This window comes from Trachymyrmex cornetzi, unplaced genomic scaffold (genome assembly GCF_001594075.2).
Source record: "Trachymyrmex cornetzi isolate Tcor2-1 unplaced genomic scaffold, Tcor1.1 scaffold122, whole genome shotgun sequence".
Taxonomy (NCBI): domain Eukaryota; kingdom Metazoa; phylum Arthropoda; class Insecta; order Hymenoptera; family Formicidae; genus Trachymyrmex; species Trachymyrmex cornetzi.
This window is the reverse complement of record NW_017295784.1, coordinates 3126327-3144592: the sequence shown is the minus strand read 5'-3', so window position 1 is coordinate 3144592 and position 18266 is coordinate 3126327. Positions and strand designations below refer to the sequence as shown.

The 18266-nt window shown below is 35.8% G+C and overlaps 1 protein-coding gene across 2 annotated transcripts in view; it reads right to left on the bottom strand.

Annotated features, from left to right (window-relative positions):
- Positions 1-557: 557 nt before the first annotated feature.
- Asap (ArfGAP domain of ASAP) overlaps positions 558-18266 on the bottom strand; it is a 57662-nt gene continuing 39953 nt past the window's right edge. Inside the window, exons 3-17 of one of the 2 annotated variants that reach the window (XM_018520498.1) lie at positions 15131-15276; positions 9261-9515; positions 8308-8393; positions 7955-8111; positions 7297-7561; positions 6965-7192; positions 6243-6465; positions 5947-6127; positions 5565-5840; positions 5257-5376; positions 4959-5169; positions 4543-4830; positions 4293-4456; positions 2752-2820; positions 558-1397 (exon numbers count right to left, since the gene is read on the bottom strand). In XM_018520498.1, the coding sequence (XP_018376000.1) occupies positions 1182-1397; positions 2752-2820; positions 4293-4456; positions 4543-4830; positions 4959-5169; positions 5257-5376; positions 5565-5840; positions 5947-6127; positions 6243-6465; positions 6965-7192; positions 7297-7561; positions 7955-8111; positions 8308-8393; positions 9261-9515; positions 15131-15276 (2885 nt within the window). In that variant the 3' untranslated portion in view covers positions 558-1181. The remainder of the gene's footprint in view (positions 1398-2751; positions 2821-4292; positions 4457-4542; positions 4831-4958; positions 5170-5256; positions 5377-5564; positions 5841-5946; positions 6128-6242; positions 6466-6964; positions 7193-7296; positions 7562-7954; positions 8112-8307; positions 8394-9260; positions 9516-15130; positions 15277-18266) is intronic. The other variant, XM_018520505.1, reaches the window with a different exon arrangement.

Below are 18266 nucleotides of genomic sequence, written 5' to 3'. Positions count from 1 at the left end.
TAATATTCAACATATCTTTGAAAGTCTCGATATGATTGTCATCCAGCGTAAGACACTAATACTTGGCTAAACATCATTTTTCAAAAATCACGCAGCTAACATAATCCACATATATATTGATTACTGCCCAGTGCAAAATCTTCGAGGTATATATTGATTTTTTTTAATTAAAAAAAGTAAATTAAAATCTATTTTCTAATCTCCTTGGAACATAAAGATGATATGCATTGACGATTATATACGACAAAAAAGTGAATTAAAAATCATTTTAATTTCAAAAAGCATTTGAGCGGTTTAAAAGAATCGTTTACAAAGTACCATAAGATCGAATATCATCGCATCAGCAAAAATAATTCTGCAGTAGATAAAAATTTTTAAATTCTTTTAATGTTTTAATAAGCTACGGAATGATAAAACTTCGACTTGCATATAATTAAATTATTGAAAGTAATTTATATCAATAACATAACTTTAATACATATCGCTTTTTGTGTCTAATTATATATTTTGGCATAATATAAAATTTTATTATTTTATATAATTAATTATTTCCACAGTCATTCAAAAACAACGTGACAATCGTTCATATCACGATCGAACACTAAAATTCCTCTCTCACTCCCCCTTTTTTCTTCTTTGCTTCTCCTCACTCCGTTGCACTGAGTCTCTCGTAGCCTCCAACTCACGGAAGGCAATGCGCTCCCGATTCACATCCGGGACATGACAAATCATTTACTGTTTTATATAGATAAATAAATTTCCATCCATATAAAAAAAATAATCTATTCTCTCACAGTAAACACATAAATTCTTTTGAAATCAAAGGAAATGATTTATACCGCTACTATATTTGATTTTCTAAAGCATTTACTCCACTCATAAGTGTAAAATTGCTTGTGTTGATGCACTTTTCATCTTATAAATATCAACTTTCTTAGGGAACATGAAAAATAAGAGACTCAAGATGCGGATTAAACTCTTTACTCGATAACGGCACTTATCCAAAGTTTCTTCCTTTGGATACTCATATGAATGCTTCAACTCTGAAGAGACGGCTGAAAGATGGCTTAAACGCTTCATTCCTTCGGTTTCCTGAGCCAGTTTCTACGGCCGAGACTGGCGATGCTCATCGAACTGGCAGTGCTAGTGACGCTCGCCAACGAGTTCAGGCTTACCGAATGTTAATCCTGTAGCATGTGTACGAAACTAATCGGAAACATGCCTCGCCGTTCCGGTGCCCGTTCTAACGCGCCTTCCATCCAGTTGTCATCATCGGTCTGCTCATTTGTCACGATGATGACCTCACCCTCGCGGAACGACAGTTCGTCTTCGTTGTCGGCCTCGCAATCGTACAAGGCCCGGCAGCGTCGCAGGCCACTTAAAGTCGACGACGTTGGCTGGAGATAGAATAAAAAAGTCATTCGTGGAACCGACAAATACCGTAACGTGCATGTTTCAACCGTCTGGCAGAAGCAAGCACTTTTATTACTCGTATCTTTATTACGAGACGATAAGCTTAAGAACATTTGTTCTCCAAAAGTTAAGAGAACAATTGGAAATTCTAGAATTATTACAAATTCACAGGGGTGAATTAATACATCGATTAATTAATCATTATTTTAATTCATTTTATTTATTTTACTCCTTATTTAATTGACGTATTTTCATTTTTTTTTACAAAATCGAAAGAAAAAACGAAAAAATGAATTGTTGTGAAAGCAAATTATAGTAAGCACAAGTATATGTAAGTTTTATTCGGATACTAGAATTGAAAATGAATAATTTTTTAAGAGTATATTTTGATGTTCCTCCGATAAAGTATGCTGTAACTAGAATTTCCAATATGAGACACTGATATCATGCTAGTTATATGCCTTTTAATATCCGAATAGCTTAGGGCTTAGAGTAAGAGAATTTAAAAGGGGAAGTGTCTCACAAGAAGAAGTAGCATAATGCGATCAAATATCGATAAACATAAATTCACTCGGGAAAATTCATGCGAGGATCAGTATTTACAATTATACTTTATATCAGTTTTTAAAATATTAGTTGTATATTAATAATAGTGATTCATTGAAAGTACATATAGTTTTTTTATAAGTCAAACGTAGTTTAATTATTAAAATAGAATCGAGAAATGTAAATGTTAGTTGCGCTGTTTCGCAGTGATGAATCTGATTATGGAGTTACATGTCTTGAAAGATTTATAATACTTATGTATTAGTACAATCGAATATCTCAACAGATAAAGAGCATTTGATCGTGATTAAAATGGCAATGAGATCTAATGTAAATGATTATTTGGCATACATGGAAATAATATATTTAAAGCCTCGACGTTGTGAGCTCCATAAATGATGATACGAACGGCACGTCTGATCATGCAAAGCACTGTTACACTTGAAAGTATCGTTGGCAAGTGAAGATAGAGAAGAATATGAATTCTTATTATATTCAGATTTATTATTAATTATATATATTGCAATATGATGTGATACGATTGCAATCTTGTTTTCTTCGAAAAACTTTTCTATTATACATATATAGAGTACAATTTAATTAATTAATCAGTATATAATTATGTACAGATATCATGCTTTATAATATGTGATTAATAACACGTGAAACTATCCTTACGTACGTATACTATCCTTATGTACATACAAGTATTATGATATGTACAAAACGGTAAGCTTGTTTACAAGTTATTTCAAGTGTAACATGCTGTAATGTGGGATGGCTGATGTTTACCAGATTCAGATTTGGGAGCAAAGATGAAGGCTCTTCGGCGTAGCTCTCTAGCCTGGACCGGTCCCTTCGCTGTACCAACAATGGTTAATGACAAACCATAAAGCACTGATCTTGAAACGCATGCATTCTCTACATATCCACACACCGTAGATACACACGATTATGTTTATCTTGAACTAGATCGTAGCAAATTAGCTGCTATTTAATCCACGATAAATTGATATATTCTATGGTTTTCCTTCATTGAATGATTTTATCTCGACAAATGTTTTGATATACTTTCAATATTCAAATGATTTCTCTTCTAAAACATAACGGCAATTAATTAACTATTTAAAGATATTAATAGTTTTGCTATAAAGATATTAATATTTTTAGGACTTAATTTTCATAAAGTTTATACTGAAAATGATTGTTTATTATGACGTAAAATGGCAATGAAACGGAATGGCTGGAATAATATAATGAAATTTGATAATGTATTATTATATACTGACAATTAATAGATAAGGATTACGGCAATATATAACATATCCTGGTAATATACATGATAATGTAATGAACTGTGAAAAGGTAACAAATATGTCAATGTGCGTGACGTATGGTTAGTATAATAATGCAAAATGCTTAAGCCCGCACGAATGAATCGAATGAAAACTATACTACGAAGGAGAACATAATGGCACAATCTGATTAGTTACACTTTTTCCTCTACTGTGTTAGTATAACGGCAACTATCTGATTGAATGTGTATGTGCAAATAGATAAGATGTGAGACAATAGGATATTCATCGATGTCACTCGTTAGGCAGAGATGATGTAATATTGATTCCAATAATTATGCCGGAGGTGGCTCCGTTCGAAGATAAACTAGAGAATGATTTATGATTTCAAATGAACGAGAGCTTTGCATATCCGAGATACAATTTTGTAACTCTCATATGGAGATTTATGTTTTTTAAAATCTTAGTTTTATTAAAACATTACAATTGGTGGAACCTTTTATTTATTATTATATTTAAGATTATTTCTAAATAATGTTTATCAAATTATTAAAATTTATTTCCTAGGATTCTATCTTTATCAAAATATACATTAAAAAATTTGTATACTATAATTTTATATTTTATAAATAAAGGTTAATATGCAAAGCACTCGTTTAATTAGAATCTCCTTATAAATTACATCATTTCGCATATGTATAATACAGTCCTAAATAAACTACTCAAAGCTTCATCAGCTCTAGAATCCCCAAAACAGTAAGGCGCTTGTAGTATGAATATAGGAAGACTATTTGTACACTACGTTTCGTTAGCGTACTTTCAGTAGGAACATTAACTTTCAGCGCTATCAGCACATTCTATCTTTGTATAATGAACGATGAAGATAAAATGACGCATTAGCGCTGAAAGCGAACTCCCGGAACACAGCCTTTATTTTTAACAAAAGAAAGTAAGTATATGAAAATAAAATCTTCCATAATCTCCCTACGAAATCTCAAAATTTCTGTTGAAGCGATCGTTAATTTAAATGTGACTTACCTTTCGCGGTGGAGGAATAGGATTGCCCAGACCGTGATCTGAACACATCGAACTCAGGGATTCGCTGCTGCGTCCGTTGCTTAGCCTAGTCGTTATACTGGATGGAGCTGGAGGCGGTGGATTTCGCGGTCTCTGTAGCGTCGAGCTGTTCGCTTTGTCCATACCTGTATTTAGAAAGAGAGATGTAAGTATCGACATTCATAATCAAAATGTCCAAGTTTCTCCTGCGAAATTTATTTATCGAATGTACCGTGTCCGGTCGACGAGTCGCCGCTCGGTGATCTCTTATGATGTTGGCTATTTAGTGTATTCAACGTATGCGGTAGAGTGTGTAAAGTGTGGCCAGCTAAAATCGGCTCGCTGGTCGTACGACTGTGCGTCGACGTAGCCAACGTGGCCGACGAAGGTAGCGTTCCGTAGTGCGACGACGGCAGACCGCTCGCGACGGAGTTTCCACCCGGCGGCGGCGGCGGCGCAACCCGCTTCTTCAGCGAGCCGTGGATGTTCAATGAAATGTCCGGCGCCATGGGAGTGGGTACTGCGAGATTCGCATGATCAAGATAGTAAAAAATATGAAAAGATAATGGAAAATCAGTTATTTGAATTAGCGTATTTGGCAGATTTATCGTGCAATGCGAGAAGTGTAAAAGTGCAAGTGCAGCTTACCAGCTACGGGTTTTCTCGCCTGCGGCGGTGGTGGCGGAGGCATTTGCTGACGGTTCGTCGAGGCGCTCGGAGAAGATCCACTTTGGAGACTATCACAAGTGCTACTCCGACTGCGCAACGTCACTGGCGAGTCACCCGATCCCGTACCGCCACCTCCAGCATATGACGGCGGTCTGCTACGTGATTTTTTCTCAGGCGTCAAACATCCATTCTACAAGAAGAATGCATATTCATGAATATAAATGTAAGTAGTTATATGCAAATATAAATTTGAGAGTATCGATATTAATACACTCACTCTGTCTTCTATTATCGTTTCGTCATCGGAGAAGTCCGTGGAACCCTCATCGTGAGAAAGGTTCCAGTCAATATTAACGTTATCAAATAATGTTTTTTGTCTCTGGAGAGCATGGCTGAGCTGAAAATAATTTATTGACATTTTTTTATGTGATTCTTGAAAGCATAAGGAATTGTTTTAATCTTGATCGAACAAAGATTATAGAAAATTATTTAAAAAATCATATAGAGCGATAAAAATTCGTGTTTATTTGCAAATTATTTGAGGAAAGGATACTAAATAATAAGAAATATGATTTGTTGAATTACCAGTTCTTTGCACGTATGATGTCCCATTTCCTGTGCAATATCCAATGGTGTCTTATCCTGCTTGTTTCGTTGCGAGGGATCCGCGCCAGCTCGTAGAAGCAACTTCATCGCTTCCGCTCTGTCGTGTCGCGCGGAAAGATGCAGTGCCGTTTCTCCGTCGATGGTTGTTCTGTCAATACCGCCGCTCGGCATATTTTGCACCAGAAAATCCACGATGTGCAAACTACTACCCATTTCACGCAGAATGGCTAAGTGTAACGCGGTTTCGCCTACGTCCTGAAATAGACATTGATTTCTTAGAATCTCTTATTGTATTAACATAATCGTGAGAAAGCATTTCTCACAATCTTCTCGGATATAAGAAAACTACATAATGCCTCACCGATGTTGGCAACGGCGCAGCCAGATCCACGTTTTCGGCGTAAACCTGCAGAAGTTGCTGCAGGTCGCGGTTATTAACGGCGTGCTCTAAATCGGAAAGTAGATCACGCTCATCCGCACACGTGTTCATCACGTATCTCTTGTCCACGTACTTGGCGCGTATGAACTCGTATCTCTCCTCCCTAAATGCCAGGAAATAAATATGAAAACACCAAACAAAGTGAAAGTATGGGAGTGCTTGTAAACGTCGAGTGCGAGTACGCGGATAAATTCTTAGAAAATCACGAATTTACTCACATTGTCGACGTCGGCGACGGCTTGAGATTGTGACGCAACGTCGCCTCCATCACCTCATTGAACGCCTGATTCGTCATGTGCCGCGCAAGCAACAGCTGAGCGGTACCGACGTTATCCAACGTCAGGGATTGTATCCGCGATATATGCACGCCCAAGTCCCGATGGATGCCGCTGCACTCTATGCATACTATTATGCCGAAGTTCGTCGACAGCCACGTGGCGTCTGAAAAGGAGATACAATTGTCGTTCGATAACAAAACGCTTTCGCGAGAACTGGAGCACAAGCAAAGTTGCTATTTCTCGTCTGGCTTTGTCACGCGGAAATGTCTACGACAATGCCCGGCCAGCGAACCGGTGAACATTCATGCTACTTGATGACATATAAACGTGCTTTCAGTGGCCTTTCGGGAATCTCTGTTAAATCTGTATTTATTTAATTTAATAGACTTTATTAATTTAACAAGAAATAAATTATTGTATGTTGCTATAATTGAAAGTTACAACTGCCTAATTACTATTAGGATTGATTAGAATTTGATAAAAAAATTAGTTAATATATAATAAATAAAAATAAATAATAAATTAAAAAGTCAATTTTTCCTGTCTCATAATATGTAAATTTAACGGAGAAATCGTTTCAGTCACGCATTAAGTATAACAGACAGATTTGGCACGCGTCAGAGAAGGATTGGCCACTAAATGGTCCACAATATTCATGTTACCGTTCTGCGAAGAGCAATCACAGCACTGATCATTTCCGGGTAATCGCATAACGCATCGTATAACGGCCTGCTGCAACTCTACGAGACTAGGATTACCGCTGCCGGCCTCCGCCTTGCCACTCGCATCGAACGCCCGCAACAGGGCGCGTTCCTTGCAATTCACAAGAACTGACATCCACGCACGCTGGTCTGCCTCGTCCTCCGCTTGAAAGTGGTATGTCCTATTGTCTGAAATCGAAACAATGACAGTATTACGCGGCGTCCGTTCATTGTGAAGAAACGACGAATGGCGTCTCTTGGAAGCTCGCTCGTATATCAAACGTAACACTTACAACTTATGAGATCGAAGCCTCGCTTGTCGTCCGGTACTAACTTAATCTGGCAGGTCAATAGGTTCACTCTGGTGGGCGGCTTATTCTCGTCCGCGTGGCAGATATCAAGGTAACCTTCCGCCTGCACAGCGCATCGCCTCTTTTGCCAGACTCGCCTCATCTTGCCTTCGCTCTTCTTCAGCAGGTGGCCGGAGCGCGTGACGCCGTGTTGCTTGTCGCCCTGCAGCTGATGCAGCGAGTAACCCACGTTTGCGTTTGCGTTTAGCTGCAAGCCATGTAAGATTTATAGTTTAAGATTTATGCATGGTGTCGTTTAATATTTATGTGCAACATAAAATGCAATATAAAGCGAAACGACTAAGATAATCCGAAAGTTGACGAGATTCTTAAGTACAAGGCGGCAAAGCTAAATTTAAGATAAAAATATCAGCAAAGTTTTTGTATTTTCTATTAAAAAAGTTGTTTAATTTTCTATTAAGCAGTTTACTGCAACTAAATAAGATAATGTTAAAAAAGAAACACTATTGTTGTATTATCAATATTAAACGAAATTGAAGAATCAACGATACCAATTAAAGACTATTAGATCTATTCTCATCGAACTTTCCGTGACAAATTAATCTTGAAAAAAAGGCCTAGCTTGTGTCAATAGCTTTACCTCTTTGTCACATCCGGAACTTCTAAGAAGACTCCTAAGTTCCGTTAATCGCCTTCGTTCCTCATCCTGCGTCTGTCTGATTTTTTGCAACTTTACGCTCAAGTCGGCTACGTACGAGCCGAAATGCTCAATAGTCTTCAAGCCATCCTGAAAGTAACTAAAATCCCGAATATGTAAGAACGCTAGAAAATTGAATCACTTTTCGATCGCTCTTCAGCTCTCATTATGCCCCATATAAATTGAAGCTTCAGAGAGATAAATATTTACTGTGATAACTTAAAATCAATTTGACATAGTAACAAATTCACAACGTAAATAATATTGATCAAAGGATTAACTGCGTTTATACTCACTTTGTTTGCGCGTGATAATATTCGACTAGATGCTGCAACAGCTCGATACCCTTCTTCGTTTTGATCTCATTCACTTTGATCAGATACTGTAAGCAAACACAGACAGCAATGATCAGCAATTCTGCCTACTCTACCTCGTTCAAATGCGTTTTTTATCGAGCGTATCGTAAAAGTGCAAATACAGGGTGTGCGGAAAGACTGTCGCCACTCCTTTAATCTATAGAATCTCCCTAAGGAATTTGATCGGACTCCACCCATTTTTAGCGAGTAAATTTTAGCATTGAGCACTCTATTAACTGGATCTCGAATTACGGTTCATTTTAAATTATATATTTGTTTTTTATGTTATATAAATTTGAAATTACAATACATTTTATATTTTATAACAGTTAATTTTTTATTTAAATAATTTAATTTAATTTAATTTAATTCGACAAAAGGTTTTTAATTGGATAAAATTTGAGAGGATCTTAAATATTTTAGTTTAAAAAGAGAAAGAGAAAATAATAAAAAATACAAAATTAAATTTATGTATATTTTATATTTTAAATAAAATTATTAATAAATAGAATTTAGTATATTTTATTAAATACATTTTCTATATATTTTTTCATATTTAATTTCATATTATATATATGTATTATTTATGTTAAATTTTTGCCATGTTGAATGATCTTCAAGATAGAATATAGTTTCGAACACCTTGTATCAATTGCATACAAAATGTAAATCGCGAAAAGTCGAAAAGGGGCTGGAATGTAAAATGTAAATGAAGTTTTCGAGTTAGAAAGTAGGTATACATTTTTCAGCTGTCGCACGACAGTATCTAAACGACCGGATATCGGTGCCGCGCATCGATAACATGCATTGATAACATCCATATGTCTCAATGTTGGCGTGATGTTACTTTACATCGTTTATATACTCGCGTAGCTCAGATCTGCATCACCCACCTCGCACATTTGCAACTGAAACAACCGTCTCTCCTTCTCCATTTCGTCTGCAATTTCGGCGGGTGTGACTTCCGTACGAATCAGACCGGCTTCCTTCGCATGCTGCTTCTTTTCCTTTTCGATTTTCGCGTACTTAGCCTCATAGTCCTTCCAGGCTTTCTCGAAGGGCCTCTTTAGGTCCCCCTTTACGCCCCTCAGATCACCCTTCAGCACCGAATCCAACGGAAACATCACGATGTTGTTGATGTTTTGCATCTGGAATAGTAAGATCAATAGTTAACACGTAATGTTTCTTAATCAATTAAATAACACGTTAAGATTAACTAGCTTTCTAAATCATAAAAAATTTAAGATACATTTTAAAGTGGAACGAAGAAAAACATCTCGAAGAAAGAGATATTTTCCCAAATAAACTAAATAAAAATCTTAATTAGAACATATAAAAATAAAAAAAAATGTATCTAATAAGTATTTAAATATATACAATGTGAATTATATATCTCTCTTTACATTAATAATCAGAATATATAATATTCATTTTGTTGTGGCGCACAGCATCCCTGATTCAACAACGGCCAACATTATGATAAAAATACTGATTGCGTACATGTCTCGGTATTTATTAGACGCAGACGTGAAAATATTAACTTTCGTTATCTCCGCGGAACAACACGAGTTATTTCAGATTGACCGAAGTATAATATTTTATCTATTTATCAGAATAACCGGTCTGACAGGACTCGAATGGAAAATGGCGATGAAAAATGCGAGCCTTCGGGATCTCATAGTCGGGATCGACCACCGCCTGGCTCTATCCGACCGGTAAATAGTGAATCACCGTCGATTCGCGTCAGCACTTTGCTTAGACCGTCGCCTCGCTCGCCCTGAATAGAATCGCAGCTTCCTCCTCGGAGCCTGGTTCTCTTGAGGGCGATCCCTCGGCTGCTTCACGTCTCTCGTGGAAAGCGACTCGGTTGGAAAGCGCTCAAATGTGCCGCATAATGAGCTTGCGAGTGCAACCGACTCGTAAAGACGACACTTCCTCACAAGAAAAGCAAAACTCGTGAATGGAAATGACACAAACTGCACTTTATTTATTATACATAAAATCGTTCACAATATAATAACAAAATCTCATTTGTTGTTATACAATAAATAAAGTAGATATTTGGTTGCTGTTAAAAGTTTAGCTACATTTTTTTCTAATGTAATTGTTCCTAATGAATCATTATCTAACTTTCTTTACCAAAGGTTTATATTGCAAAATCATCGATTAATGTTTAATTATGTAATTATTTGTTGTAAATTAAATGTCGGATAAGTAAAAAAACATATTTGTTTTTTAATTTTCGTTCTTAAAAAAATAAGAGGACGATATTAGAATAATTTTTGCAAATATTTAATATTTAATATTTAACGTCTCTAGTAGCACAATTTATTGACAATAGATATCGAATATACCTCCAATGCATGCCAATCTTTAATGTCTTGCCAATCTTATATTATTCGGAATAGTAAATAATTGCAGTTTGTAAATATCATTTTGCCTTTTCCTATAAAAAATTTTTGAGTAATTTAAGTTATTTTTATATGAACTTTTAATATTAAGATGACGATAAATTCCATGCTTCAAAATTATCCCAATTACAGTTAATCGATAGGATACGCTAATTTCGAGTTCGATTCGGATACGATCGAGTAGATTCTTAGGAGAGTCGGATATTGCTTCCGGCTTTTGCCGGAGTGCATCGCGCAATTTGAATCGAAGCCAATATCAGATGCAGATATACATTTTAACCAACTGTACGTGTGACGTCATAGTAAAGGATCGGATATAATGGCTCGGATCGGAGAAACGGTCATGATGATGAAAAAAAAAATAAAAGTCGTGTTTAAACGCTGGAATTTAGATTCGGTCCTCCCGTTCCTGATACATCGGGAGCCACGTAAACGTTAAAATCGTAATCGGGGCGAGTGTGTGTATTTAAAAGTTCCTGACAAATATAAATTCGCAGGGTCATTCGTGCGTGATAGAATCTAGGAGAGTCTCTTAGCCGCTCGCTCTCGTGGCTCATAACGTCCGTGCACGCTTCAGTAAACGTAATTATCCCACAGCCGTGAGACGACCCGATTTGTGCCGCTAATCGCATAGCGCGAGCTTAGGAAACTGTCGGAACATAGACAAAACCAGTTTGAATCCACAACTAAAATCCACGCCCGAATGATTATATCCTTTTCCGCCTCTCTTACTTTTGGTCGATTTATTGCCACTGGGAGGATACTTTGCACGGACAGCCACATTTATTTACGCTTCTACTTCCACGAAGATCAATTCCTTAGAATTCAATGAATCATTAATACGATCATTGATATGTATTGATTATTAATACGATCTAATTGATATGTATTGTAGACCGAGCTCTTTGTGTACATTGTAAATGTACTCTTTTAAATGGAACCAGTGTATTACGAGGAACGATAAAAAGTATTATGGCAGCAGTTATGAGTATAGCAATACATTCGATGAATCTCATTGAAAGAAATCAGTTGATGATGGACAGTTTCAATCAGTAATATTATATTGCTGAAAATCTATAGTTGCTCTAAATAACGAACTTAAGTGTAAGAAAGTAACGTGTGATACTGAAGCTGAATAGTTGAACGAATTTTACTTCGTAGAATTCTCTTCCAAGAAACAGCACACAACCAAAAATAATATAGAAAGCTTTAAAAGCTGAATCTCGCATCAGCCTGTGTGACTGATTTTACAGAGTGAAATTTTACTTCCACTTGTCACAGTGAAACGTAAGATGAAAGAGCACAGTGAGTGTTCGCATTGAAAATAAGTGAAATACTCATCCTCAGTGAAATCTATGTTTCTCTTTCCAGCGAAATTTTCACTGATTCGGTTTAAAAAAGGTAATCAGAAGGTAACTAATAAACTTATTATGCTGCTATGCAATATTATTTCATTACGTGAAATTTTATCTCTAACATATTTTCTGGATTTTTCTGCGCGAAGATATCCGGTTAACATGGATACGCTATATATATTAAGTTTCTTAATTCGACGGAATGACGAGCAACCTCGGGTCTGAAGAAGAGAAAGACGAGAGAAGCGACTATGGTAAAATATTACGAGTGAGCACAGAGGATTTTCTTCGCAGAGTACAATCAACAAACATATAGTAATGGACGTGCAATTAAATGTCAGAAAAGTGAAAATATATGAGCATGGCGAGGAGACTTAATATCTTTTAAGTGATGACATAATGGACTGAACAGTGCGAATGAAAAATACGTAGTATAATAATATTTCTTGTGATAATTGAATTTATTTTTTTTAGTTAAAAAAGAGCGACATATTCGTAATGAATTCGCTACATCTAAATAAAAAATAATAAAATCTACTTTTTTGTTAGAAAAGAAAAAGTCAAAATATTTAAGTGTAATGAGTTTACTGCATTTAAATAAAAAATAATAAACATATCTAAATAAAAAATAAATACAAGAGAGAGTTGATCTTGCTTGTATATGATGTATGTACATAATAACAGTAATAGTGCGGTAATTCGCAGGGCGTAAAATGGTTTCTTCATGATTTATTTCGCAATGATACTTGTGCGTGCTATGCAATCTCGATGTAAATCGAGATGCATATTGCGAGTAGCAATAAGTTCAAGTTTTCTTCTGAAAGTTTTCAAACAATTTAATCACATAAAGATTCAAACTGTTTCAAATATCGTTCAAAACCAGAGATTCTTAAATAATTTGAAGACGTTCTTCGAATACTCAAAGCGATTCAGGCTAATTAATTGCTAATCACAAGATAACAATTCCCTGATAGAAATGTGTGCAATTTTCTTAAACATTCATCCAATTATTATCTAGTATTATTGTATTCTTATTAGTTGTAACAATTTTACGTAGAAAATGGACAAAAATTTGATAAGATTTTTATTCAGTGACTAAAGCAATTTTTCTAAGAAAGATATGCGAAACTATTAAGACATTTGTCCAATTATTGTGCAGTATTAATAGATTTGTGTTAGTTAAAATAATGTATAGTCTTATTGTCCTATTTTTATTCAGTAAATGGATTTTGTGCATCTTTTGTGCGCAGTAGAGATCCTATATAATCACGAATAATTTTATCAAACAAAAGTGAGAAAGAAGGGTATATATATTGTCTCTTTTTTATATGCTATCTCATTCTATTATCTTATTCTAATTTACTGAAGTTGACAAAAACGACGAGCCAATCAAAAGTTTGTCATCTCATGGCCAGACTCTGTTATAGGATTAGCGCACAATAACAGCAGAGAAAGCGTTACAGCTTAATTGGAATTCTAAGTAATTTTACTTCTCTAATTGTAAGTTACTAAACAAAGTTAATGTAACTGTTTAGCAACTGCTCAAAAAATGCATGAAATTTTTATCGGGGTTGAGCAAAATCGCGAGATAAAAATTCAAATGTTTGATAGTTGAAAGTTACTTGGGTGTTGAACGAAGATTATAAGCGCAAAGAGTAGAGAGTCCATCGCATAAATTTACATTCATCTTGTATTCATCATTTATCGTGACCCAGATAACCGATACGCGTTATACGCTATTCAATCGCAGTTCAAAAGTGTCATCCCGACGACGGAAAATTGTTCTAGCGGAACAATTCGCTTTTCTGGCAGGACGAATGCTGCGAATGCCATATGTCCTCGGATGAGAAAACGCGGTCGACGGTCTGCAACTCTTCCTCGAGCGTACCATCAGCCACTAACTCGCGAAAGTCTCGTGCAATCGACAGTTTCCGCAACCCGCGAAATTTTATTTCGTTGCGCATGCCGGTACACGCGTTTTATATTGATCGGTTCTGGTTTAGAAATTCTATTCTTGCGCGTACGTTAACGTACGGGATGAGCGTACTACGCCAGGCTACGTGTAGGTCGTTGCCACCAGTGACGATGGACCGTGAAGAGATTTTTCCAATAACGCGTGCACGCCGCATCGAGGACACGTTTACGGGCACCGTTTTAATATATCCACGCCGATGAATTGTAAAAGTTGAGACACGTCAGGTAAAGGTATCAACAGTGCATGTTTGTGATTTTGAAGAATTTTTCTTCGGATGTTGCACTCTAAAAAATATCGGTGTGAATTTAACACCATGTAGTGTTTATATGATTCTCACTGTGTTGATATTAATATCGTACGGTGTGAATTTAAAACATAACGTTAAATCCAGAAAAATGTCTAATTGCTTCTGGTGGACAATGGACAAATCAGAATTTTCTGATTAAATCTAATAAAATTCTAAATAATATAATCAGAATTCTGATCGATGTAATCAGAGTCTTCCAATTCATCCATTTTCAATCAGAACATTCTGACCATGTTGGTGTTAATATCAACATCAACACAATGAGAATTATAGATTCGTTAGGTGTTAAATCCATACTTTTTAAAGTATACGCTATTAAATCTACAGTGCCAAATTTAATCTAATGTAAGTCGCCATTGCTCTTACTTAATATATCGTTATTTTATATTAAAACAATGGAGTTAAAATTGGATTAAATTTGAAACTACAGATTTAACAGTGTAACGTGCTGCTTAGAAGTTTTTCATATTTTTATCACGCCCATAATGCGATTACTTAACTACATTATGCTTTCAACGCTTTTAGCAAAGTCCTTTTTTAATTTATTCTTATTAATTACCGAGAATTTATTCACCGTCACGTAAAATACGTGGTTAAAAGCGTCAAGAACCGGAATATTCCGTGCGTCACGAAGAATCATCAGGAATGAAAGCACGGAATATTCCGTGATCCGCATATGTTGACACAAATTTCGCTTGTAGGGTTTTACACGTACCAGGGTTTTCATGAGGGCACTCAATTCTTTCGTGACCACCGCGAATTTGAGAAACGCCGCGCCTATGTCCGGTTCTTGTTCCTTTAGCGCGGCGTCGCCGAGTCTCTCCAACGCTCTTCCTAAGTACACCTCGTTATCCACATGAGCTGGAAAAAGACATATAATCCCGTTAATTTAAGTATAACATATAATGTTTCATTATCGTGAACAAACATCTTTTTTCAATCGTATTTATATTCTTAATATTAATTCTTTTTGGTTATACACTATACCGAAAAAAAAAACCAAATCTTAAAAAATATTTGTTTAAATTAGTTCTAAGTAAATATTTACTTAAATGTAAACATATATTTATTTTATGGAGGAACCATTAATTTCTATTATTTTTCATTTTCATTAAATATTTATTTATTGAAAGTAAATGTTTAGTTAGTACTATTCAAAGAAATATGTATTAAGATTTAATAAATTTTTTTCATTGTATGGAAATAACTAAGGTATAGCATATTTAATCTAATCTGGTTGTTTTTAAAAACAAACATATTGTACAGAATTTTTTTCAATCAAAACATGAGACATAAAAAGAACATAATGGTAACAAGCAAATGTACATATCTTTATTAATGATAAATTATTTATAAGCAGTGAAAAAGTATTGAAAAAGAAAACCGGAAATAACCACAGCGACATTACAAAAATTCGCATTTTACATTAATGTTTGTATTGCATAAGCAAAATAATACAAAATGACAAATAATAGCTCTATATTCTACAAATGAAAAATATTGTAATTGTTTTCCCGCGTTCCTGCGAGATATACACGTTTCCCTTCACACATAACTATATCACATTATTTATTGAAGCCCGCGATGCCGTTTTCCACTCGGGATTGCCACTTGGAATCTCATAAATTTTCTACGCAGGCATCACGCAAATATTAATTCAGCAACAAACATTCGTGCGAGCGGTTACCATTAAGCTGCTGCGCTGTTATACTATTAAATGCCCGCAATCGCAATTAATTCCTTAGCCAGCCTGCAATTTTTCCCGCAGCAGCCGCGAGCATCCTGCGTTGCATCTCCGTGAATGCAGGTGGCTGCGAGAGAGACGAAGGAACAGAGAGAAAGAGAAACGAGTAATTTAACTCTTTCCTATCGTAAGACATTACATACTGCGCGGATTCCTGCATTCTCCGCTTGTACGCCTCGAATTACGAAGTATAGCCTTGGCAAGGTTGCGCTACGCAAATGCGAAATGCATTCTCTACGATAAACGCCGTGATCTCTCGTTTTGCGGTTTGCGAGATGCCGAAGCTCCTCTTTCTTCTCCCTTCCTCTCTTCTCCTCATCTCTTCCGCTTCCCGAATTTCGCGACCGCAATCTCAGGCCGCAGGAAAACCCATACACACACACACACACACACACATTTTCCAATATATATGGTACATATATATTCCAATAATCCTTCTCTCTCTCTCTCTCTCTCTCTCTCTGCTCCTTTCTCATCGACTTTGCTCGCTGTTCTTGCCTTTCCTCTTCCTGTAAAGTTTCTCGACCGATATCGGCTCACGTGCCGTACATGACCGAGAGCGTGGAACCTCGTTCGACCACAAGACGAAGTGAAAATAAAAACGTTTCGCGTCCGGCTCGAAAGAGAATGGCTTCCGTTTTTTTTTCCAACGAGGATATCATTTAGTTTTATCGGACTTGCGCACTTACGCGAGTTTTAACACTCTACAGGTATGCAATAAAATAGTTCCTCACTTTTATTCTTGTAAGTTAAACTCTATAGCTTTCTCATTTTTAACGAACACAGAACGCATAAGATAACCCTTTTTTTTTTAATATTCTACAAGTTTCTTGTTTTATTTTATTCAATTTCAATGTGCTAACAACACGGAAAGAATAATTTTACTGAAGGATCTAAAAATTTTGTTAGGTACAAATCTGAAAATAATTTTGTTGGACCATCAAAATAGTTGCGTGGAAATCTCAAGCATCATATAAACAATGCCATAAAAAGTTTTAACTTTCTAGCAACCAATTCGAGTTTCACATAATTTATAGTTTAATGATCTAATAAAATTATTTTCAAATTTGTATCTAGTTAAATTTTTAGATCCTTCAGCAAAATAGTTCTTTCTGTGAAGACATTTTCTATCTGCAATAAGAACGATGTTATCGCACGTTTAGAAAATCGTCAAATCCTTTGTTCCGCTCCGTGTTTCGACGCTTCAATTTCCCTTTCAACTTGTTCCAAAACTTTCTTCCATTCAATATCCGACCGTGCTCTTTCCCCATTGGAGGAGACTGCAATCTGATTGACTCCGAGCAACGTCGAAAGGCGTTTATCGCTCGACCAAAGGGAACGCATCCTTCCTCCCGAGAGAAATTTCATTAGTCGAGAGAAACTTCTCAACAGGATGCACTAAAGGACGAGAGGAAAAGAGAGAATAAAAGGTATTGTCCCTTGTGTCGCGAAGTGATGTTCAATTCACCCGCGGCTGCGATGCTACAAGTATAATCATGGTCCATCCAGTAGAGTGGATGAGCTGGCGAGAATTCGTTCGCTTCCGGTGGATGAAACTTTCAATTACATTACATGGTAAAAAGGATCCCTTTCATCGAAAATTCCACGAAGCGCTATATCGCACCTGTTTTAAAATCCGGTGTGAAACGTAGTTATGCGGACACCGATAGATTCCGGTCTCGTCATTAAACTGGCGAGTAAAATGTGGAGTCTACATAACAAAGGGAAACTAAAGGTCTGTTTTCTGTGTCTGAAGTAGTGTACACTTTTTGAACTTAAAATGAGATAGATACACGGAGAAAATTTTATATTAAGTTTTAATACAATATTTTAAATTACACTTTACTATGTCTTGTATTTTCGATGGACTCTCACAACATGATTCTCACTTAACTTTTACTATGGTAATACTAATTTTTATCATATAAAAAGTAATTTTCATAAATAAAAAGTAATTATTTTGTTAAGCCATATTCTAACATGAAAACAGTTAATTTTTACTATGGTACGCAAACAAAATTTGCTAGGTATATTTGATTTTGTAATAAAAAATTTTTACTATGAGAAAGTGTAAAAATTACGTTATATTATTGTTTTTAAAAAAATA